Raw genomic sequence first — 26175 nt, 5'->3', positions numbered from 1 at the left:
CCATGTCGACCATGTCAATGTCGACCAATAGTGGTCGACCTAATGACTGTCGACCATTCATACCGGAACCTATAAAAACAGCCATGAAATCTGACTCATCCGGTTCCAAGACTCTGTATACAGAGCATAGCAGAGGAGATAATGAGGCACCGTACATAGGAATGTGTCCTCAACGCCTCAGTGTTATGTCAAACACACCAGCGGACTACATGATGAGCTTAGGTCTGTCATTTTGCAGTAGGGCTGTTGGCTGTGTGGAAGATACCCCTTGTGTAAAGATCTTAAACAAAGAGGTGAGCCGTAAATATATCATTCACAATACTAAAGCTTTAGGATTTATACATTACTAATCCTTCCTCAGGCCCCAGGGGGCCAGAAAGGAAATCACCTGAGGGAAGAGCATAAGGAAGACTCCTGGGGATGGACACGTAAGGAAGACCCCTGCTGGAGGAGAGGGGTGTGGGGGGATACAGTTAAAGAAGGCTCATGGGGAGGGGGGAGGTAAAGAAGGCTCTGCAAAGGAAGGGGTGTGGGGGAAGGGGGGGGGGGTAATTTGTAAGGGAGCCCATGGGGAAAGGTTTAAATAAATATAAAAAATAAATAAATAAAAATTGAGATATACCTTCCAGCAACTTCCTCATCTGCTTCTCTTTCTTGGAGATCTCTGTCAGGAAGAGCTTGGAGTTCAGATGTCCAATTTTAGGTGGAGGAAGTCCTCCTCCAGTGCAGTTCTGAGTCCTGTTATGCAACAAAGAAAAAAATAAGAATTTACTTACCGATAATTCTATTTCTCGGAGTCCGTAGTGGATGCTGGGGTTCCTGAAAGGACCATGGGGAATAGCGGCTCCGCAGGAGACAGGGCACAAAAAAGTAAAGCTTTACTAGGTCAGGTGGTGTGCACTGGCTCCTCCCCCTATGACCCTCCTCCAGACTCCAGTTAGGTACTGTGCCCGGACGAGCATACACAATAAGGGAGGCATTTTGAATCCCGGGTAAGACTCATACCAGCCACACCAATCACACCGTACAACTTGTGATCTAAACCCAGTTAACAGTATGACAACAGAAAGGGCCTCTTAAAGATGGCTCCTTAACAATAACCCGAATTAGTTAACAATAACTATGTACAAGTATTGCAGATAATCCGCACTTGGGATGGGCGCCCAGCATCCACTACGGACTCCGAGAAATAGAATTATCGGTAAGTAAATTCTTATTTTCTCTATCGTCCTAAGTGGATGCTGGGGTTCCTGAAAGGACCATGGGGATTATACCAAAGCTCCCAAACGGGCGGGAGAGTGCGGATGACTCTGCAGCACCGAATGAGAGAACTCCAGGTCCTCCTTTGCCAGGGTATCAAATTTGTAAAATTTTACAAACGTGTTCTCCCCCGACCACGTAGCTGCTCGGCAGAGTTGTAATGCCGAGACCCCTCGGGCAGCCGCCCAAGATGAGCCCACCTTCCTTGTGGAGTGGGCTTTTACAGTTTTAGGCTGTGGCAGGCCTGCCACAGAATGTGCAAGTTGAATTGTGTTACAAATCCAACGAGCAATCGACTGCTTAGAAGCAGGTGCGCCCAACTTGTTGGGTGCATACAATATAAACAGCGAGTCAGATTTTCTGACTCCAGCCGTCCTTGCAATGTATATTTTTAAGGCTCTGACAACGTCCAACAACTTGGAGTCCTCCAAGTCGCTAGTGGCCGCAGGCACCACAATAGGTTGGTTCAGATGAAATGCTGATACCACTTTAGGGAGAAAATGCGGACGAGTCCGCAGTTCTGCCCTATCCGAATGGAAGATTAGATAAGGACTTTTATAAGATAAAGCCGCCAATTCAGATACTCTCCTGGCAGAGGCCAGGGCTAGTAACATAGTCACTTTCAATGTGAGATATTTCAAATCCACCTTTTTCAATGGTTCAAACCAATGGGATTTGAGGAAATCTAAAACTACATTTAGATCCCACGGTGCCACCGGAGGCACCACAGGAGGCTGTATATGCAGTACTCCCTTGACAAATGTCTGGACCTCAGGGACAGAGGCCAATTCTTTTTGGAAGAATATTGACAGGGCCGAAATTTGAACCTTAATGGATCCCAATTTGAGACCCATAGATAATCCTGATTGCAGGAAATGTAGGAAACGACCCAGTTGGAATTCCTCCGTCGGAACCCTCCGATCCTCGCACCACGCTACATATTTTCGCCAAATGCGGTGATAATGTTTCACGGTGACTTCCTTCCGTGCCTTAATCAAGGTAGGAATGACTTCTTCTGGAATGCCTTTCCCTTTTAGGATCTGGCGTTCAACCGCCATGCCGTCAACGCAGCCGCGGTAAGTCTTGAAAAAGACAGGGACCCTGCTGTAGCAGGTCCCTTCTCAGAGGTAGAGGCCACGGTTCGTCCGTGAGCATCTCTTGAAGTTCCGGATACCAAGTCCTTCTCGGCCAATCCGGAACCACTAGTATTGTTCTTACTCTTCTTTGCCGTATGATCTTCAATACCTTTGGTATGAGCGGCAGAGGAGGAAACACATACACTGACTGGTACACCCAAGGAGTTACCAGTGCGTCCACAGCTATTGCCTGTGGATCTCTTGACCTGGCGCAATATTTGTCCAGTTTCTTGTTGAGGCGAGACGCCATCATGTCTACAATTGGTCTTTCCCAACGGTCTATTAACATGTTGAAGACTTCTGGATGTAGACCCCACTCTCCCGGATGAAGATCGTGTCTGCTGAGGAAGTCTGCTTCCCAGTTGTCCACGCCCGGGATGAACACTGCTGACAGTGCTATCACGTGATTCTCCGCCCAGCGAAGAATCTTGGCAGCTTCTGCCATTGCACTCCTGCTTCTTGTGCCGCCCTGCCTGTTTACATGGGCGACCGCCGTGATGTTGTCCGACTGAATCAACACCGGCTTTCCTTGCAGGAGAAGTTCCGCCTGGCTTAGAGCATTGTAGATTGCTCTTAGTTCCAGAATGTTTATGTGAAGAGACTTTTCCAGACTCGTCCATACTCCCTGGAAGTTTCTTCCTTGTGTGACTGCTCCCCAGCCTCTCAGGCTGGCGTCCGTGGTCACCAGGATCCAATCCTGAATGCCGAATCTGCGGCCTTCTAATAGGTGAGCCTTCTGCAACCACCACAGAAGTGACACCCTTGTCTTTGGTGACAGGGTTATTCGCAGGTGCATCTGCAGATGCGACCCTGACCATTTGTCCAACAGATCCCTTTGGAATATTCTTGCATGGAATCTGCCGAATGGAATTGCTTCGTAAGAAGCCACCATTTTTCCCAGGACTCTTGTGCATTGATGTACTGACACTTTTCCTGGTTTTAGGAGGTTCCTGACCAGATCGGATAACTCCTTGGCTTTTTCCTCTGGAAGGAAAACCTTTTTCTGAACCGTGTCCAGAATCATTCCTAGGAACAGCAGACGAGTTGTCGGGATTAAATGGGATTTTGGAATATTCAGAATCCACCCGTGTTGTCTTAGCACCTCTTGAGATAGTGCTAAAGCTGTCTCCAGCTGTTCTCTGGACCTTGCCCTTATTAGGAGATCGTCCAAGTATGGGATAACTAATACGCCTTTTCTTCGAAGAAGAATCATCATCTCGGCCATTACCTTGGTAAAGACCCGAGGCGCCGTGGACAATCCGAACGGCAGCGTCTGAAACTGATAGTGACAGTTTTGAACAATGAACCTGAGGTACCCCTGGTGTGCGGGGTAAATCGGAACGTGTAGATACGCATCCTTGATGTCCAAGGATACCATAAAGTCCCCTTCTTCCAGGTTCGCTATCACTGCTCTGAGTGACTCCATCTTGAACTTGAACTTTTTTATGTAGAGGTTCAAGGACTTCAGATTTAGAATAGGCCTTACCGAGCCATCCGGCTTCGGTACCACAAATAGAGTGGAATAATACCCCTTTCCTTGTTGTAATAGGGGTACTTTGACTATCACCTGCTGAGCGTACAGCTTGTGAATGGCTTCCAACACCCTCTCCCTTTCGGAAGAGACGGTTGGTAAGGCAGACTTCAGGAAACGATGAGGAGGATCCGTCTCTAATTCCAACCTGTACCCCTGAGATATTATCTGCAGGATCCAGGGGTCTACCTGCGAGTGAGCCCACTGCGCGCTGTAATTTTTGAGAGGCCCCAGCGTCATGCTGAGGTTTTTGCAGGAGCCGGGGAGGGCTTCTGTTCCTGGGAAGGAGCTGCCTGTTGGTGTCTCTTCCCTCTTCCTCTGCCTCGTGGCAGGTACGACAAGCCCTTTGCTCTCTTATTTTTGTAGGAGCGAAAAGGCTGCGGTTGAAAGGTCGGTGCCTTTCTCTGTTGGGGAGTGACTTGAGGTAAAAAAGTGGATTTCCCGGCAGTAGCCGTGGCCACCAAGTCTGATAGACCAACTCCAAATAACTCCTCCCCTTTATACGGCAAAACCTCCATGTGACGTTTTGAATCCGCATCGCCTGTCCACTGTCGTGTCCATAAGGCTCTTCTGGCTGAAATGGACATAGCACTCACCCGAGATGCCAGTGTGCAAATATCCCTCTGTGCATCACGCATATAGATAAATGCATCCTTTATTTGTTCTAACGACAGTAAAACATTGTCCCTATCTAGGGTATCAATATTTTCAATCAGGGATTCTGACCAAACTACTCCAGCACTGCACATCCAGGCAGTTGCTATAGCTGGTCGTAGTATAACACCTGCATGTGTGTATATATTCTTTTGAATAACTTCCATCTTTCTATCTGATGGATCCTTAAGTGCGGCCGTCTCAGGAGAGGGTAACGCCACTTGTTTGGATAAGCGTGTGAGCGCCTTGTCCACCTTAGGGGGTGTTTCCCAGCGCGCCCTAACCTCTGGCGGGAAAGGGTATAATGCCAATAACTTTTTTGAAATTATCAACTTTTTATCAGGAGCAACCCACGCTTCATCACACACGTCATTTAATTCTTCTGATTCAGGAAAAACTGTTTGTAGTTTTTTCACACCATACATAATACCCTGTTTTACGGTATCTGTAGTATCAGCTAAATGTAACGTCTCCTTCATTGCCAAAATCATATAACGTGTGGCCCTACTGGAAAATACGTTTGAATTTCTACCGTCGTCACTGGAATCAGTGCCCGTGTCTGGGTCTGTGTCGACCGACTGAGGCAAAGGGCGTTTTACAGCCCCTGACGGTGTTTGAGGCGCCTGGACAGGCATTAATTGATTGTCCGGCCGCCTCATGTCCTCAACTGACTGTTTAAGGGAAGATAAACCATCACGTAATTCCACAAATAAAGGCATCCATTCTGGTGTCGACCCCCTGGGGGGTGACATCTGCATATTTGGCAATTGCTCCGCCTCCACACCAATATCGTCCTCATACATGTCGACACCACGTACCGACACACACCGCAAACTCACAGGGAATGCTCTAATGAAGACAGGACCCACTAGCCCTTTTGGGGAGACAGAGGGAGAGTCTGCCAGCACACACCACAAAGCGCTATATATACAAGGGATATCCTTATATTAAGTGCTCCCTTATAGCTGCTTTAATATATATATATATAGCCATTAATGTGCCCCCCCTCTCTGTTTTACCCTGTTTCTGTAGTGCAGTGCAGGGGAGAGACCTGGGAGCCGTTCTGACCAGCGGAGCTGTGACAGAAAATGGCGCCGTGTGCTGAGGAGATAGGCCCCGCCCCTTTTTCGGCGGGTTCTTCTCCCGCTATTTTTCCAGTCAGGCAGGGGTTAAATATCTCCATATAGCCCCTATGGGCTATATGTGAGGTATTTTTAGCCTTGTATAAGGTTTATATTTGCCTCTCAGAGCGCCCCCCCCCAGCGCTCTGCACCCTCAGTGACTGCCCAGTGAAGTGTGCTGAGAGGAAAATGGCGCACAGCTGCAGTGCTGTGCGCTACCTTATGAAGACTGAGGAGTCTTCAGCCGCCGGTTTCCGGACCTCTTCACGCTTCAGCATCTGCAAGGGGGTCGGCGGCGCGGCTCCGGGACCGGACTCCACGGCTGGGCCTGTGTTCGATCCCTCTGGAGCTAATGGTGTCCAGTAGCCAAGCAGCAAATCCACTCTGCATGCAGGTGAGTTTACTACTTTCCCCCTAAGTCCCACGTTGCAGTGATCCTGTTGCCAGCAGGACTCACTGTAAAGAAAAAAACCTAAACTAAACTTTCTCTAAGCAGCTCTTTAGGAGAGCCACCTAGATTGCACCCTTCTCGTTCGGGCACAAAATCTAACTGGAGTCTGGAGGAGGGTCATAGGGGGAGGAGCCAGTGCACACCACCTGACCTAGTAAAGCTTTACTTTTTTGTGCCCTGTCTCCTGCGGAGCCGCTATTCCCCATGGTCCTTTCAGGAACCCCAGCATCCACTTAGGACGATAGAGAAACAAAGTTATGTCTGATATTCAGCTTTTCCAGGCCACATGGTACGTGAAAGCCATGCTACATTCACCTCTCTGCATGATCATATAACAAAATGGCTAGTCTGCTGCAACGCTTCGGTGCATAGCATAGATTACAGTATTACCACGTAGCAGATTACAGGTTCAATGTGCTGCCATGCATTGATTTATAATATATGAACAGCTTCAATTGGCTTATCAGTGTCTCAGGGTTTTGTTAGTTAAGTGTAGTTTTAACTTTCTGTTTTAGGTTTCAATTTGGGGTGATAAAAATGAGCCAGGGAAATTAAATGGATTGCAAATTGCGCTTTGATTAAAGTAGAGTATCACTCCAGGAAACCGGGAACAGGATTATTATAAAAAGACTTGCTGGAGAAGGCATTCCATTATTAATGCTTGTGCAAATGTACTGAAATACATAAAAACATATAACTTGACAGCTGATAAGGACCACTTGGCCCATTTAGTCTGCCCTGATATAGGTCAGTAGAACTAGTCTGTGATATCATTAGTGCATTGTAAATTGATAGTTCTGGATTTTCATGATTATCCCGGGACGAGGTGGGGGGTTAAGAGCCATATTTATATTTGAAACATGGAAATAATTTAAAACCATAGACATAATAATCATAATAATAATCTTGTATAATAAAAGCCTATCGCTGTTCCTCACCTCTAGGGGGGAAATTCAAGTTTATTTGCACCTGCACTGACATTACTGTTAATTCGCTTTGATGGGCTGGTAACTAGTAAGAATAATAATTATCACTGTATTGTGCAGATCAGAGAGTAGTTTCATTGTAAATCTCTACTCGGAATTCAGAACACAGACCTAGACAATATAATCTGCAATCCTCCTGCTTTTGCATACTGCCTGTAATCCCCTAGGTTAAACAAAAAACATTCTACCCAGCAAGCCACATGTGCAGCATAAAACAACACGGCCTGATTAGAATTTTTAATCTTACCTGTCCATCAAAATTTTCACAGATTTTGTATTCTAAGGAAAAACAAAAGCCAGTTAGTGATGTTACGGTGTATGTAGTCTTATCCCAAGTTGTATTAAAGTAGGTCCTAAAATGATGATGCCTGAATACACCACTGTATTCTTATTTACAGATCCTAGGGGCATGAACAGGCCATTTTTTTTTCACTCTAGTAAATGACTGTAAAATTACTTTATGGCATGAAATTTGTGGCTACACCTCCCTCTTATCCATCTTAGCCCATTACCGTTCTCCCCGACAGTATGAAGATTCGAGAAGGGCGCGGAACTCAAGGAGGGAAAGGGTCAGAGGTGGGTGTAGGAAGCAACCCATTAATCTTACTAATACTCAGACAAAAAAGAACCACAACTGATTCTCCATTCAGTTTTCGTAAAATAAACAAAATGGTAGGATCACTGGGACCACCCTTGTATACCCGTGGTGTTACAATACGGACATCCAATTAATCAAAAATTCAGAGATAAGATGTAGGTCTGAAATCTAAAACAGTCACCAGTGTCAGTGACTTTTCTGAGAAGAATATTTATTTTAAAATAATTTAATAGTTTGAAAAGCCAGTAATTTGTAAACACCTTTTTTTTTTTAATTAAAGCAACCCCCCAACTCCCTTTACCTGAATTATTTCTTTGCAATGTTGCCCATTTGCCCAAGTAGGTTGTAGTAGAGCTTCTGCCAGCCCAGCTCATTCCTGGGTCAATAAGCAGCTTCAGACCACCAAAGCAAGTACCTAAAGTGCAAGCTTGATAACTACTGGTAATGGTACTTTAAATGTTGGATGCTAGAACCTAAATAGTGGCAACAGTTACAGAACTAATATAGTTCCAGTGACAGTTATTTCCACAGATTCAAAATGAATCGAAATTAAATATTTCTTGTAAACCACATATAACGGTTACGTTATGTAGACCTCACAACAGTATCTGTTCTGATTTCAAAGATTAGACATTAAGGGGGAGATGTACTAAGCCTTGAAAAGTGATACATTTCACAGTGATACAGTACCAGCCAATCAGCTCCTAACTGTCATGTCACAGGCTGGGTTTGAAAAATGACAGTTAGGAGCTGGTTGGTTGGTACTCTCTCACCGTGCAATTTATCACTTTTCAAGGCTTAGTACATCTGGCCCTAAAGCTTGAAAGCTACCTAAATAATTGTATCCAGCATATTCTTTCACACCTCTCCAGGAGGCAAAGTGTGAGGGACAGTTTTGCAGACATATATTCCTTGATCGCAAGACAAATTAATCTTATTGATACTTGCCAATCCTTTACGTATATTGGCAACATGTACAACAGGAGCATGTTTGTAACTAGGTGTAGGTTTTCTGGTTGTTGTAGAATTATGGGAATGATCATCCAAAGCCACAGACCCCAGTCTTGCAGGCTTTTCTGGTACACATACCTCTTGACATTTTTGTGAAATGTAAGAGGGACAAGCACGTACCTTCATGAAGTTAATGTCCTCTGTCTTGTCGAACATGACCTGCACAGAGCTCAGTAGTTTTTTGGCCTCTTGCATACGTTCGTTCAGCTGCAGAACCTGGGCTGCATTCTCATTGCAGAACTTGGCCTGAGCCTTATCCAAAATATCCATGGTTTTCCTCATGTCTTCATCCAGAATCTGATGCAGTCTCTCATACTGCTGCCGGACCTCATCTTTCAGCTGGTTCACCTTTTCCTGAGGAAGATGAGAGAGAATCACTGTCACTAGAAGACCAGCTCCAGCATCCTGGACATTACGCAGTTACAGGTGCTCTAAAAATTTTACCAACTGTAGTCAAACCCTTTTAAAAGGCAAGAACATTGCTTTACTCTTTGCATTTTTTTCACGAAAGCCTTTATACCACCTATTTAGATGAACAGGTTTTTGGGCAAAACGTCTCTGTGGCTACTATATAATGACCTTACTGAAAACCACAGAAGGAAGCTGGAAAAACAAGTATTTTGTAAGTATTAATAGAGTATATAAAAACAAAATGTATTAAACTTGTCTGAAAATGGAATGCCTGTGTGTGCATACCTCCCAACATTGGTGCCCGGGACACTTGGGTGCAAAGTGGAGGGAGCTTCAAGGAACGGGGGCGGGGCTTCAAGGCAACCCCGTTCTTGTCACTAGGGGGGCATGCCCCACACTCTTGAGATGCTGGGCACGTCCCCAGGCTCTCCCTGCACTGTGAATAGACTCTATTTACCCACTACTTACCCGCTTCTCTGCTATGCACAGCGGCAGTGAGCAGCTGTGTGTGTTTGCCCCAAATGCCTCCCATCCCCTCCACCACAGGACACTGCGGCCTGGAGGTGGGACAGCAGGACAGTCCTAGGAAAACAGGACTGTCCTGCTGAATGCGGGACAGTTGGGAGGTGTGTTGGGGCAATAACATTTTAATGCAACATGCACAATTAGACTGCCAATTCATACATGCCTGCCATAAAAAGTCACACCCATTTACAGCTTCAGTAAAACCCAGGAGTTTATTTTCTAAACCTATGTACTCTGACTTGCCATAACTCAATGCAACCTCCGGATATACTACTTTCTACCGACGATTGGGATCCCTGTGCCCAGCATACCGGCGCAGGGATCCCGACCGCCGGAATGCCGGCAGCGGGGCGAGCGCAAAAGAGCCCCTTGCGGGCTCGCTGTGCTCGCCACACTGCGGGCACGGTGGCAACACTATTTATTCTCCCTCCAGGGGTGCCATGGACACCCCAAGAGGGAGAATAGTTGCTGGTATGCCGGCTGTCAGGATCCCGGCGCCGGTATGCTGAGCGCCAGGATCCCAACAGCCGGCATATCAAATGCCTCCCGCAACCTACACTGGAATATACCACTGTCCATACTAGAATATGTTTTGGCATAACCTCACTGTAGGAAATGCAATACAGCTTCCGCTTTTGGGACCCTGAACAGAAAAGAGGAGCACTGCTGGGCCATATACGAAACGTGTACAGACGTAAAAACCTGCCCTTCAATGTGCTTTTAAAACACATCAAAGTCTGGTAAATGCTCTCTGACATCCGGACACCAACCAACAAAATTGAATGACTAGACCAGGCCTGGCCAACCTGTGGCTCTCCAGATGTTGTGAAACTACACATCCCAGCATGCCCTGCCATCGTTTTAGTATTCCCTAAAAGCAAAACTGTGGCAAGGCATGATGGGACTAAAAGGTATCCCCCAGAGCGACTGCTCCCCAACCTCTTAGACTTACATCTGTGGTTAGAAGGATCCAGTCTTGAATTCCAAACCTTCTCCCTTCCAGAAGGTGTGGAAGTTGCAGCCACCAGAGGAGTGAAATCCTGGCTTTTGGAGACAGGCGTATCCTCTTGTGCATGTGTAGGTGAGAGCCCGACCACTGGTCCAAGCTGAAAGGGTCGAGCATGAAACCTGCCGTACTGCAGAGCCTCGTAGGCAGCAACCATCTTCCCCAGAAGGCGTATGCATTGAGGAACCGATACCCGGGCAGACTTTAGGACCTCGCGGACCATTGTTTGAATCACCAACGCTTTCTCCACTCTACCCTCTGCACTTCCGTGTCGAGGATCATTCCCAGGAAAGACAGCCGCCTTGTCGGCTCCAGATGAGACTTTGGAAGGTTCAGGATCCAACCGTGCCTCCTGAGCAGCCGTGTCGTGAGTGCGCAACAACCTCTCCCTGGACGACGCCTTGATCAGGAGATCATCCAGATATGGAATTATGTTCACTCCCTGTTTGCGGAGGAGGACCATCATCTCCGCCATCACCTTGGTGAAGATCCTTGGTGCTGTGGAGAGGCCAAACGGCAGCGCCTGGAACTGATAGTGATCGACCATCAGCGCAAACTTGAGATATGCCTGATGCAGTGCCCAAATGGGAATGTGGAGGTAAGCATCCTTGATGTCCAGGGACACCAGGAACTCCCCCCTCCGACAGTCCTGAGATGACAGCTCTCAGAGATTCCATCTTGAATTTGAACTTCCTGAGATAAGGGTTCAAAGAATTTAAGTTTAGAATAGGCCGTACCGAACCATACGGTTTCGGTACCACAAAAAGGTTTAAATAACCACCCTTGTTCCACTGCTGAAGTGGAACAATGACCTCTGACACCACCAATTTTCTGATGGCCTCCAGAAGAACTGTCCTGTCTGCCAGCAGGGCTGGCAAGCCTGACTTGAAGAAACGGTGAGGCGGGGGGATCTTGAAACTCCAGTCTGTACCCGCTGGACACTATATCCAGAACCCAGGGGTCCAGACCCGACGACACCCAGACGTGGCTTAACTTCCGGAGTCTTGCCCCCACCTGACCCTCCTCCAGGCCTAGTTGTCCACCGTCATGCGGAGGACTTAGGGGTATCAGAAGTGGGCTTCTGGGTCTGGGAACCTGCGGGATCAGGTTTCTTTCCCTTGGCACGACCACCTCTGAAGAAGGTGTTCGAAGGCTTATTCTTTCTAGGCCTCGCGGGCCGAAAGGACTGTGACGTGGTAGAGGAAAAAGGCTTCTTCGTACATGGTGCAGCTGAGGGGAGGAAAGGAGACTTACTCGCGGTAGCCGTGGCAATCCACGCATCCAGCGCCTCCCCAAAGAGAGCCTGACCTTTGTATGGTAGGCCCTCCACACACTTCCTGGAATCCGCATCTGTAGACCAGTTGCGCAGCCAGAGACCTCTGCGAGCCGAGACAGACATGGAGGAGATCCCCGCAGCCATGGAACCCAGGTCCTTCGTGGAATCCACCAGGAACCCTGCAGAATCCTGAATATTACGTAAAAATAAATCAACGTCACCTTTGTCCAGCGTAGTCGATTCCTCCTGCAGAGTGATTGACCACCTGGCAACAGCTTTAGCAATCCAAGCACAGGCTATAGTAGGCCGCAATATAGCCCCTGAAGCCGTGTAAATGGATTTCAGCGTAGCATCCACCTTGCGATCTGCCGGGTCCTTCAACGCGACAGATCCCAGGACCGGTAATAACACCTGTTTGGACAGCCTGGAGACAGAAGCGTCGACTATCGGCGGTGACTCCCATCTCTACCTATCTTCCTCAGGGAAGGCAAAAGCCACCAAGACCCTCTTGGGAATCTGGAATTTCTTTTCCGGAGTTTCCCATGCCTTTTCAAAGATAGCATTAAATTCTTTGGATGCCGGGAAGGTGAGGGGGGGGCTTCTTATTATCCGTAAAGAAGGCCTCCTCCACCTGTTCCGGAGCTGTGTCCGAAATGTGTAAAACATCCCTAAAAGCCTCAATCATCAACTGCACCCCCTTGGCAAGTGATGCTGTCCCCCTCAACACATCCCCGTCACCGTCTGCAGCGTCAGATGCGGTGTCCGTGTCATCCTGCATAATTGCAAGTGCACGTTTGTGAGAATGTACCGCAGGGGCCCCCCGAGGAGGCAGTATCAGACCATACCACCATAGAGGACTGGAGGACCTGAGTAGCATGCTCAGTCCTAGCAACTCTATCAGAAATCTGAGAAATAGTCCCCCTCAGAGAGACTAACCATTCTGTCTCTCTAGCTGGGATCTGTGCTAAAACAGTGCAATCCTGATTACATGGAATGGAGTCCTCCTGGGAAGACAAATCCTCTGCAGCATATGAAACAGTGTCCCTAGACATGTTGTCACACACCCCACAAACACACAGGGTACTTGGGCAGACAGAGTTTCCCCCCAAAGAATGGCAGAGAGACACAGAGATTGGAGCCAACCCACACACAGCGCTGTTAGAGTATAGGGAGACCCTAAACCCGTGCTGACTGTGTCCCTTAATAGGTGACACAGCCTTAACACAGTCTCCCCCACTTCTACAACCCCTGGTACCATACACATAGCTGGAGTCGTGCAGGAGGAACCTGGCATCCACTAGCAGTGAGCTGCAGGCTGTAAAATGGCGCTGAACGCTGCTGGGTCCGCTCGGAGGAGAAGCTCCGCCCCCTCAATGGCGCTGTCTTCCCGCTCAATGGAGATTATACTGGCCGGAGGAATTCATGCTGGCATGGATCCGTAGACCCGACAGGCTGCTTGTGGTCAGTGTAGGGTCCGGAGCTGGTCCGGAGCTGCCCCCATCCCCCCCCCCCCCCCCAGTGCCGTACCGTAGTACCGATGAGCCTTCCAGGGTCGTGGTTAAGACCGCGCTCCTACCCTCTAGCCGCCTTCTACACACTGTCCCCCCGCTTGCAAGGGGGGACAGTGACTCACTCGCCTATCTTCAGCTCTCTGAAGGCGTGGCGGCTGGCTGCCGGGGCGAGCGTTCCCCTGCGGCGGGGCGCGATCAGACCCCTCTGGAGCTCAACGTCCAGTCAGCGGGGGCAGTGGCTCAAGACCCCGCATGGCGGACACTGCTCCCCTCCTCTCAGTCCCACGCTGCAGGGAGGCTGTCGCCAGCAACCTCCCTGTAAAAAAAATAAACTCTGAAATAAAGAAAAATAACTTTTCCTAAGAGAACTCTGTAGAGCTCCCCTAGCTGTGACCGGCTCCTCCGGGCACATTTTCTAAACCGAGTCTGGTAGAAGGGGCATAGGGGGAGGAGCCAGCCCCCACTATTAAACTCTTAAAGTGCCAATGGCTCCTGGTGGACCCGTCTATACCCCATGGTACTAATGTGGACCCCAGCATCCTCTAGGACGTAAGAGAAATTTTATATATATATATATATATATATATATATATATATATATATATAGGTAACATGCCTTTCCCTTTTTGGTTCTTGCTGTTCCTCACTACACGCTCCACATGGGTTAACTTACCTGAAGAAAAGGCTTTGCCTTGAAACGTTGTAAGACTTCCATGTTTTGATTGCTTGCACAGTTTTTTTGGATTTGCCATGCTTTGCACATAAAGTATTTTCAAAGTCCTTGGAGTGCCGCCTCTGTCCCTTCCAGATATACCTGAGCCACAGGTGGGAAAGGCATGTTACCTGCATTAATTTAAGGAAGGCACCCAGGCATTTCCTTGCTTCACATTGAGTGCCGGATGTATACATCGATATATATATATATATATATACATATATATACATATATATATATATATATATATATATATTATATATATATATATATATATATATATATATATATATATATATATATATACATACATACAGAGAGAGAGAGAAAGTAGGAGAGGGCGGCACTCATGCAGACTCTTAGGTGGTGAAAAAAAAAGGTTGGTTTTATTGAAAACAGACCTTTTTTTTCACCACCTAAGAGTCTGCATGAGTGCCGCCTGCTCCTACTTTCTACATAAAGGAGTTGCCTAGTTTCTCAAGGAGGGCACCGCAGCCAGCTGTCTTTGGTTAGGGGAGTGCCGGGACTGTGCTTCGGAAGTAATAATTTTCTCATTGGGGAATATTGAATACTGAAAAAATTGTGAGAGAATTCAATGAGAATTGAAACTAAAAATTCTCATTGCACAATTTTATCATGATGAATATGCCCCTGAGACACAGTTAGGAACGAGTTTCGAAGATCTTTTAAAAAGTAAGGTCAAATGATCTAAACTCTGAGGACAGCATTTTCTACACTAGATTGCATGAGCTCTTTGAAACTAGTTGGCTGCTATGGGTTACAGCATGCACAATCAGTGCTCCAATACATCAAACAAGTCACCTTGAAATTAAACCCACAACTTTTGGATAACATTTTGAATAATATTAGAACCCTTATTTGCATTAAAATATATCATAAGCCATACACTCTATTTATACAAAAAAAACAAAACCACATAATAGAAAAAGTCAAGGCTTTTGAGAAATGCATCGGATAATAGATAACTACTACAATGTATACCAAGTAGTAAGGTGGCACAATTTGATAAATTCTGATTGCTTTCCAGAATCTTCCTCACTCATTCCTCATGGCGCACAATGTTGTAGTCTTCACATTGCATGTGACTCCATTTTACCGTGGCGGAGATGGTACACAAGAGCTGTGGTCACCCAGATTAATGCTCTAGCCTTACAGACAGAAAAAGTAGAGAAGTTGCCTATAGCAACTAGTCAGCTTCAAATTATCATTTATCAAGCACAGTCTATAAAATGAAAGGTAGCGGTTGACTGGTTGTTACAGGCAACTGTTCTACTTTTTCTCTCAAAGGTTTAATACATCTCCCCTTCGGTCTTTAGACAGAAACATATAGAGGAATGTTGTCAGACCAGACTGACTGTATGGTGTGGATGGGGACTGGTTTATCCATACAAATACCATCATCAGGTTATATTAGGTTCCGAACAGAGCGGACAGTCCTGTATCACTATGCACAGTCTTGGATTTGTTTTTCGCCCCTGTATAAAACAGGTCAGTCAGTCCCTCATTCAAGGATGATAGATCCTGGACTTTTTTTATAATACAGAAGCACTGCAAATGCCCCTGTATAAAACAGGTCAGTCAGTCCCTCATTCAAGGATGATAGATCCTGGACTTTTTTATAATACAGAAGCACTGCAAATAACAATGGAGCTAATGACCAAACTTGCCGAGGGCAGGACCCAGCCAACACATAATTTTCCATTTCCCAGCCCTATCTCCACCACTCACGTGTAGTGGCTTCCAGTAACAGATATGCCCGTTCCAATCACCTCATTGAGCCAGTGACAGTTTAAATAAATTACTTTTCCACAATTCTCATCTATTTAAATAGCAGATTTGCTGACACTCCATTTCTGTTCCCAGAGACAATGGTCTGCCGCTCAAACCGCTATCAATTATAAATGATAATGATGGAGGATCAAAGCAACAGAAAGAATAAAAAAATTAAAAAAGGCTGTAATAAACGGATAATAAAGGGTATATAAGCAGTGGCAAAAGCTACATCGATGAGACTTGTCTCAAGGAGACACTCAGACCTACCATCAGAAGTAGTGGAAGACTGCAATACACAGCAGCATTTTATTCAATTAATTCACTAAGGCAGCAGTTCTCAAACGGGGTGCCTCAGGTTGGTGATCCAGGACCAATTCAAACTATTTATTGTCAATGTAATAGGCAAAACTAGTGCTGGTGGCTGCCAATCATAAAAATGTGAAAAATAGAAGCAAATCTTGTCCCTCACCATACAATTGAACCTAAGGATGACATATAATCTCCTTAATTTTTTTTTTTTTTTTAAATAAAATTTCTCAATAAGAAAGTTTTGGCCTAGGGGTGCCGTGAAAAAGAGTCTGATACTCTAGGGTCCCGTGATTCAAAAAAGTTTGAGAACGACTGCACTAAGGACTGAATAAAGTAAAGTAGAAATAGCTCCACAGGGCGGTCTCCATTGCTAGGTTCTTTTACATCATATTCAGCCTTTAGCAATACGCAATAATGCTCTCATTCTATAGGACTTGGGCATTAGGAAAGCCAAACTGTTTTAAATCAAAAATATGTGTGTTTAGTGAAGTAAGTATTGAAAGGACATTGAATTTGTAGGTTTGGTTTCTAATTGCAGTCCCCCAAAAACAGAAATTGTTTTACTTTATTTCCATTGAAAGGCTCCTTTACACCCATCTCCAGAAGAGAAAATGGAGAACAATACATCCTAAATCAATGTTTTCAATTTATAATGCTGGCCATACACTGTCAGCTCAAACTCCCCCTCAGACTGACCAATTATCTCACATTACCATACACTGCTAGATAATTGGTCTGTCGGGCATGCTTAAAGATTTTTCATACCCGACTGACTGATAATTGGTACTCGGCTGCACAATTACCACCAAATTAGCCAATAACTTGCTGATAATTGCATAGAGTTTGGTCACCTATAGATATGCAAATGATCTGCAGAGCTTAATCACAGAGTGGGGGGGAGCGATATTATACAACATTCTGATATTGTGTAAAAGAAGCCTACTAGCCTTTCCAAGAAATAGCAGACCATGGGCAAAATTTAATAGTCTGCGAGATGCAGGCTGTTTGAGAATTCCTGCTAGTCTGCCTATATTCTTATAGCGGCAATTATTTACAAGGCTAAACCAGGTCGGGTTTGCCTTGTAAATGATTGCCACTTTAAAAATACAGGCGGTGTTGTGGGAATTCCCAAAGAGCCTGCATCTCGTAGGCTATTACATTTTGCCCCATGACTCTAAATCAAACGATCTAGAAAGAAATACCGTAGAGTAAATTAGGTATGTCCTCAATATGAGTAGCATAACCAATTTTAATTCACACATCCTTAAAATAACTCTAAATTATAAACTAACTGTTGCCTACATGCATTGCTAGCTGCCTTGTTGCAGGCTAAACACACACAAAATGTATATATATATATATATATATATATCACATATACACATACAGTATACATATACATGCCCACACATACATACAGCCTATCAATTTGGTGGGAACCAATGAATATGTGAGGACAGCCATTTTGTGAGTAGACGATATTACATGAGAATACATCAAATCAGTACAGTCAGTGCTGTCACTAGGTGCCTGTACTAACCTCCACTAGTCTCTTATCAGACTCCAGCTTGTACAGCTGGTCTTCAATGTCCTGCTCGCGCTCCTCCAGCCGGTCTTGCTGTTTCATGAGCATCTTCTACAAATCACAGAGGAAAAAGATACATTAAAATAAGTGGGGATCCATTTATCAGACTTGTCATTCAAACACACATCGTTAACCTACAAAACCAGCTCTATTGCGTTATCACAAAAAAGGAGTTTAAATGTATTATTTCACACTTCATAGAACGGTTGTGGCTTACATGAAACTACCAACTTACGTCCAACCACCTGAGTCACAGCATACAAGCTGGGGATGAGAAAAGCCGGTAAACCACAGGCTGACTAGCCAGTAACTGTGCCCATTATGTAAAGGTTAGTAAAGTGAGATAAGCAGTGTGAGCTACTCAATACATATAATCCTCATAACCAGAAAGAGTCAGCTCCCAACTGTCCCGATTTTGGAGGGAACGTCCCGTTTTTCATGGTCTGTCCCACCCGTGGGGGGTGGGAGGGGGGTGGGGGGGCAGTTGGGAGATCCCACCCCTGCCACTCGCTGCTCTGAGCAGAGCAGCGGTGACACAGTGTCTATTCCCAGCAGAGGGGGACAGGGGGCATGGCCAGCAGCTCACTAAGCGTTGTTCATGCCCCCATAATAACGAAAACGGGGGCATGGCTTGCCATCATGCAGTCGCCACAAGGCAATGCCCCCTTCCAATAGGCCATGCCCCGATTTCGGAGCGCGTGATGATGTCCCTCCCTAACTCACAGCAAAGTTGGGAGGTATGGAACTGTATAAGCTACTAACACAATATAATTAATGACACTAGAACCATATGTTAATGTATTGCTCTACTAACTGATCTATTAAAGCCTACACTTCATCAAAGTCAGACTAAAACAAGTGACTGTAAGAGGTGATTATCTGTGTACATGTAAAGGCAAGTTGTTTTCAAAGCAACTTCTTATTATCATTATTTATGAAAATCATATGTTCACTGGGTGCAATCCTCCGATCATGACCAAGATTTGCCCACTGGGTGCAATCCCCTGGTCATGACCAACATTTGGTCTTCAGTTTGCCGGCGGCCGGGGACGCCATTGCGCTTTTTGAATTCCAGGCTTGCAGTATGTCTTAGGAACACACATCAATCTAACATCACAAAAGTATACCTAGGGCTTGCTGTGTTCTTTAATTATAAAGACTTTTACCCTTCATCTCCTTAACCACAGCTCAAGGCATTACAGTCCAGCTTTAAAGTTATCCATGCTCGAGGACAGGTGCCTTGATTAGTACCTCATTCATTTTGATTTAACAATCTGTGCACACTCATATCCTACAAATATATATCCTATAACCTGAATATACTAAAAACCTGGACTGTTTTGTGCCTTGAGGACAGAGTTTGGAAACCACCATTTAGGGCAATAGCTTTATCATTAACTCAAGTGTTACATTTATACATTATTATGCTTTAATTACAATGGTTTACACGCTCAGATGTATGCCTTGCGCCAAAGCACCAAATGATGTAAAAGGTACTCCAATTGAAAGCAATGGCCAACACTAATCTCAACAGAAGACGTGCAAACCTTAGCTTGTTTTCTTCTAAGAATGCTTTGCGTCCACCCACTAAAGCGTAAATGTGTCCCAAAATGCAGTCTCTACCCAATTAAGTTCACAGCTATATTGTTTTGTGCATAACAAAATCTCTGATGTAAATAATTCAGAAACACCCTAATTACCTGTGGCTAGCCCGGGATGCGGTCAAGATCCCGCCGCACGGGATCCCGGCGGTCGGAATCACCGTGATCCGACCGGCACAATACCGACATTCTCCCTCTGTGGGTGTCCACGTTGCGCTCGCCCCCCTGTCGGGACTGTGCCGGTCGGGATCCCGGTGTCGGTATTCTGACCGCCGGGATCTCGTCCGGCAGGATCTCGTACTGATCCCGCTAGCCCAAATCTGCTTTAAAAAGGTTCCTTCAATGTATTTGGATGCATAGTCATTAGACCATGCGTGCTCAGTCATTAGACAGCTCATGCACGAGTGGCTGTTATCAGGGTGGGATCTAGAGAATCCAATCATAGCTTTCACCCTGTGTGAGGATATGTATGGAGGATAATGAGACTTGGCTCTTCCCTCTTACAGGGTACATTTTCAGCTGTACCCGTGGGATATGGAGAGGTTGGGACCAAGGTGGGGAGAGAGAAGGGACAAAGTTGGAGTTAAGGGGGAAGAAGGGAGGAAGGAACAAATGAAGTAGGAAGATAGAAGGGCTGGTCCCCCACAGTAGGGCTCAGTCCACAGTAATTAGCCAAACACTAAGGGCCAGAGCTAGATGCAGGGGAAGGAAAGTCCACATGGTGGGTGAAGAAGGGCTGTGCAGGAGGAAGAAATGGAGCAGCCAGAAAGGGGATTATTTCCATCCACAGACTACAGACACACTGTCCCTGGTAGCCTTAGATGGCCCCCCCACGACCCAATACATTGACTGGTTCCTTCTCAAATGTTTGCCCCCTCAGTTCCGACACCTATGCCTACCAGGGCCGGACTGGCCATCTGGCCCATGTCAGAAGGGCCGGACTGGCCATCTGGCCCATGTCAGAAGGGCCCATGGCCAGGTGGGCCGATCCGGTCCCTCAGAGAGCCGGGAAGGCTGCACGCAGCGCAGCCTCAGGCTCTCTGGTTCAGCCGCCCCCACTGGTCTCCATGGAAATGGGGGCGTGCCGCGAGTCCACGCCCCCATGACTCGCGGCACGCCTCTGTACATCGTGGCGGCGCGCACAAATGCCCGGGACGTCTTTGAGCCCCAGTCCGTCGCTGATGCCTACCATTGTAATTCAACAACATTATTCATAGGAGATACTCCATAAAATAGTGTCATGATCATGAAAGATCACCTTTTCCCATTACCAGACAATACTGTTGAAGTACTGTTACTCATCCTCTGACATGTAATATTTCATTAAGAAATCTTTTCAAGGATTACTCATGATTCTAACACAGGGCTCTGAGGAGCACTGTGCCAACACCAGGCAGCAACAACCTTGACATTCAACATGTAAACATTAGAACCAATCCAAGAATCTGCTATAAGCCATTTATATTCCTTTTAATAGCAAAGCAAACATCCCGAGTTTAATGTGTGAGATTCTCTATTAATACGACCCCAGAGTCAAACTACCAGCAGTGTGAGCACTTTCCAATCACCTTTACGTGCAAAATGTTTATGCTTTATTATACTGAGAAATACAAACCCTTAGTGGGACACAGGTGAGAACCCTTACAAATGCCTCCAAAGCTGAATTGTCCTGTAAACTATGCATTGTGCAGAAAGGCACTAATCACTTTCCTGCTTTGTCACAGGGAAAAGATTTAATATAAGCTTATGACACTGCTCTGCGTCTTTATTTTCATTAGCTTCCATTTAATTTGGCTTACAGCACGGCTGGTATGAAAATAAAATGTAGGCCTCAGTCATTGTTCAGGATCAGCTTCAGCTGGAGCCAAAGTCTGTCACGGCATAGCGCCCACAGCAGATTCCGAGGAGAGCAGCTATAAAGTTCTCTGGATTAATCCCTCAGAAAGCTGCGGTCTGCACCAAATGTTGCCCGCTTGGAGGCACAGTGAGGGCTGAGGAAAATAAACGGAGGGTGGGAAATAGGATAACTCTAAAAAAAAAAAAACACGACGTCACCAGAGACCACATTTCAGAAGATTATTAATGACAGTAAATTAATCCAACTCCAAGAAAAGCTTCTCTTATGGAAATAACATCAGAGTTACTGGCACTAAAAGCTAAAAAAAAAAAAAAAGAGTAATGAAAAGCTAATTTTGGCTACAAAACCACACCCCCAGGAAAAAAACTAGCCAGATTTTTTTTTTAACCCCGCATTTTCTCTACTTTTAAAATGCACCTCCTAAAAAGTCCAAAAAACAGGTAGCATTATACAAACCAGACATTTTGGGTAATGTTTTTCCCCTAGGGCAGGCCTTGCCAACCTGTGGTTCTCCAGCTGTCATGAAACTACAAATCCCAGCATGCACTGCCCCAGTTTTGCTATTAGGGAACGCTAAAACTGTGGCAGGGCTGTGTAGTTTATCTATTCATGAAGCAGTGAAAAGTGTGGAGAAGTGAGCCAATGGAGCATGGCAACCAATTAGCTATGAAGTAACATTTATCAAGTACATAGTATAAAATTACACATAGGACCAAATAACATCAACATCCCTGTGCTCAGAAGATAAGCACAACCCATATTCACAGATGCGAGCCTGCTTGTCGACCTGCATGCTGTGCTACACGCGTGCTCTTAGGTGGCTTTCATTAAGTTGTATTGCCTCTAGGAGATGGGTATAGAAAAGAAAAATGCCATTTTATAGACATTTGTACAGTGTATGCAGTAGTATTTAGAAGACGTATTGTCTATGATGCTCTTTAAGAACCCTAAATTGGCAGGCAAAGCACTTGCTGTAACTGTATTCTATGCCAAATGATGTGCGGGCCTATTGTGTTTTCAGACACGAATTTATGAAAAAGCATACAAAAATAAAAACAGCAAACCTAAAGTACAAGTGAAAATTAAGACCCAGTAATAATGAAGATAAATAAAGAAAGAGATGGTTTCAGTGGTAATAAACAGCGCTTAAACATGCCGGCACTGTGCTCTGTGCTGGCCCTGCCCCCCAGCAGGTGTGGGGCCGCCAGTACCAGCAAGTGCAGCACAGCCCGGAGAGTTTGGAGGATGCTTCCAAGCTGCTGTACAGATTGCAGTGTGTCTGTCTGGAACGTGCAAAGGACGCTCCGGGTGGCACTGCAGCAGCGATACTTGTACTCTGCTAGCCAGAAGCAAGGGCCGTGGGGCAATGGCAATGCTTGCAAAACCCTAGTCACGTCTCTGAGATTAAAACGGCGACATGGGGCCAGAAGTAATGCTGTCCGAGTTGGCAGGAGGTGCGGGTTGCTGGCCAAACTCTGTAATTTTTTTTTTTTTTAAAGCAGCAATCATTGACAAGGCATGGTTTTGCATTGTAAATGATTGCTGCTTTAAAACAATGTCTGAGTTCAGCCGGCAACCGGCGCCTCCAGCAAACTAGGACAACATTACATCCAGCCCATCATGTTATGTTGGTAACTTGTTCAGTATAAATGCAATCTCTAGACAAGACCTATGACTGCATTTTTACAACAACATGATGGCCAGAATTGTAAACACACAAAAGAAACAAAATTCCAAAATTTACTGCAATTAAGGAAATAAATTCTAGATTGCCGTCATACCCCTATTCCACCTAAAGGTGAACTGAACACTGTTTCAAGCCGCATAACAGCATCTTGAAACCCCGTTCACACTGCAGGCTGTACCCGGGTTAGTGGTGGGTCTTCCCTCTGCCGGCGCTTGGGGAGAACATCATCTCCACGCCCCGGTGATCCGGCACTCCACAGACTTTAAACGGGGCCTGAGTCGGTTGACCCACATCACACATTTATGCTGCACCATGAACCAGGTCCTTTCTGGGTCCGACCCTGGCAGCAGCCAGGGTTGGTTTCCCAGGTCACTGGACCCAGGCTATTTTTCTGAGCCGTGATCTAGGTAGACCCGGCAATAATCTGGGTTATTGCGGCAGTGAGAAAGGGGTATAAGTTTAAAAGGACAGATGTACAGTACCTTCTAAAGGGTGGTATTGAGTATGCCGGCTGTTGGGATCACGGCACTCAGTATACTGGCGCCGGAATCCCGACACCCGGCACACCGACAACTATTCTCCCTCTTGGGCGTCCACGACCCCCCTGGAGGGAAAATAAATAGCGTGGCGAGTGCAGCGAGTCCGCAAGGGGCTCATTTGCGCTCACCCAGCTGTCGGTATGCCGGCGGTCTGGATCCCGGCGCCGGTATGCTGTCTGCTGGGATCCCGGCCGCCGGCATACCATACTACACCCCCTTCTAAATTATCAACAATGTTACTTAATGTATTGACTGAATTTGACTTTGCTGAATCAGTAGATCTAAAAATACCTCATTGTATCATTACAGGTCTGTAAAGCATATGAAATACTTCATCCAGTAATGCAAGTAGAAATATTTTCTTAGTGGTACTGAGTGCCGGAAAATGGGCGTGGTCATGTCTTGTGAGAGGGCATGGTCACATGCTGCTAGAGGGAGTGGCTACATGACACTAGCAGCGTGGCCACACAACACAGCTCCTTTTTTTTTTGGAATCTGGAGGCAAGGATAAAAATATTTAGTAATGCCTCCAGTGTAATAGAAATATAAAGTAATACTTCTATTATACAGGAAGTATATAGTAATACCTCCAGTATAATATACATATATAGTAATACCTCCTGTATAATAGAAATATATAGTAATGCCCCCAATTTAATATCAATATATAGTAATGCCTCCATTATAACAGGAAAATACAGCCACTGTCACACTCCCAGTAACCCTGACAAAGTGGGAGGAGCCGTCATGCTGCCAAGCATAATGGTCTTGTTGCTTTGTGGCACATTATAATTGTGGTAATGGCATAGTGTGTGGCAGGTGGTACTGCGTACCCGCTACCAAATTCTTAAGGGTACTCCGTACCAGAGCGTACCTGCATACTTGCACCGCTGACTTTATCTGAATAAATCTACAAAGTTTTAAAACAATATTACACTGAGATATATAAGTTTCCTTTGAGGTCATCTGCTGAGAAAAGTACGTAGTACAAACTTGGTAAAAGAGCTGCAATAATTTTAAAATAAGGTCCATTTAATGGATCTCTGGTACGAACCTTTTATCACATAGTTACGTTTGAGCATGCAAAGACTGTATCGGACAATACTGGGCTATCGGGACACATTTCTGTTTTTTTTTTCATAATACTTATCCCTATCTCTGGGATAAGGGGAAGGGGGGATGAAACAATACATATAGGGTTAATGGATTAATTTCATAAAAGATCATGTGCTTAATCTCTCTGTAAAATAATAACAATTTAATTCTGAACGCAGATGAATAACATTAAAAGCCTGAGTATAACCGCCCACCGCTTCTACAGGACTGTGCAGTATGAGCTGTGTATGTGGGAGGGGGAATACCAGTTACACATAAATGATACAGTCGGGGCTATATGAGAGATGAGTATGTAATATAGCAACTGGTGTGTGTCATGTAGCAGACAAGAATAGCACTGACAACGCTCTGGTTTGTCATTGGGTGTTGTGCAATCAATGTTGAACCATTAATACAGCACCCAACTGCTGCTGTCAAAGTTTTCACTTCCAATAGCATAAAAAAAACAAATCATCATCTATATCTATGAGCTCCAAGGACCTAGAACAAAGAAAGACCAGAGATGCTGAGCACTACATCAGGAATACTATTATTAAGTCACATTACTCCAGCAGAAATTCCCCTTTATGTATTTGTATGTTTATGTATTAATGTATGTATAACAAATACATATTACAGGGCTGACTCAGCCTGTATGAGACGCTACTGTGTCCACGATGATATTGTTCAAAGCTAAAGAAGCCAATTTTTATATTTACAGTAAAGATTGGAGTATCTGGAAGATGGCATAAGTGACTATGCTTTCCAAAGGGGATTTTTTTTCCCTCCCCTACAAGGACACTTGCGTTACTTTGTAGAGAGGAACATTCGTTGTCTTAGCAACATACCTCTCATTAAACATGCATGGCTATATGCAAGTCATGGTTGCATGATAAAATAATTATTATTATTATAAACTACACACACACACACTTTGGTAAAATAAAATAGTAGAATTCACTAGATAAAACATCTTTTTATGAGTACTTGGTGATGCCATCGCTCCCATATTATGTTAGGTAGCAAAGATACACCCTCTTCACTAGAGGAGGATATCTTAAAGCACTTGACTGGCGATCTTACACCTTTATTTCAAAAAGAGAAATCAAAGTAAATTTATAATAATTAGAATACATCAGTCCTATTGCACCATATAATGATATTATAAGTCACCAAGCACTTGCAGGACTATAAAAGGCACAAAGTCACAGGCAGAGGGCTGTTATACAGTTTCTGGATAAAAGAGATTGTGGGGGGGGGGGGGGGGGGGGAATCAATATTAGTTGTTATAATACACAGAAAGTAACATTTTATTGTGCCCATGGTACATCAGTTCTGCAGATACCTGATCATTGGCAAAAAAATGCACAATCTGTGCACAAGAGTGAAATCTGGAGAGAGCATGGATGCGAGACAATAGGATGCGCTGAATCCATGTCCATGGAATGTGTGTACTGCTGGCACTTTCCTTATATGAATTCCATTATAGAGCTATTTCAGTTACTTTCACCAAGC

The 26175-nt window shown here is 45.3% G+C and overlaps 1 protein-coding gene and 1 long non-coding RNA gene across 8 annotated transcripts in view; one reads left to right on the top strand and one right to left on the bottom strand.

Moving 5' to 3' along the window:
* Positions 1 to 26175, bottom strand: part of TRIM8 (tripartite motif containing 8) — a 129547-nt gene that overhangs the window by 9057 nt on the left and 94315 nt on the right. For all 6 annotated transcript variants that reach the window (XM_063961927.1, XM_063961929.1, XM_063961931.1 and 3 more), the window contains 4 exons: positions 17836 to 17931; positions 8869 to 9102; positions 7387 to 7418; positions 623 to 738 (listed from right to left, as the gene is read on the bottom strand). In XM_063961927.1, the coding sequence (XP_063817997.1) occupies positions 623 to 738; positions 7387 to 7418; positions 8869 to 9102; positions 17836 to 17931 (478 nt within the window). The remainder of the gene's footprint in view (positions 1 to 622; positions 739 to 7386; positions 7419 to 8868; positions 9103 to 17835; positions 17932 to 26175) is intronic.
* The window catches only part of LOC135056580 (uncharacterized), a 268794-nt gene that overhangs the window by 155870 nt on the left and 86749 nt on the right, over positions 1 to 26175 (top strand). The window lies entirely within an intron of this gene.

The sequence above is a fragment of the Pseudophryne corroboree genome, chromosome 3 (genome assembly GCF_028390025.1).
Source record: "Pseudophryne corroboree isolate aPseCor3 chromosome 3, aPseCor3.hap2, whole genome shotgun sequence".
NCBI lineage: Eukaryota > Metazoa > Chordata > Amphibia > Anura > Myobatrachidae > Pseudophryne > Pseudophryne corroboree.
Note: the sequence above shows the minus strand (reverse complement) of the source record. Positions and strands in the feature narration are given on the sequence as shown.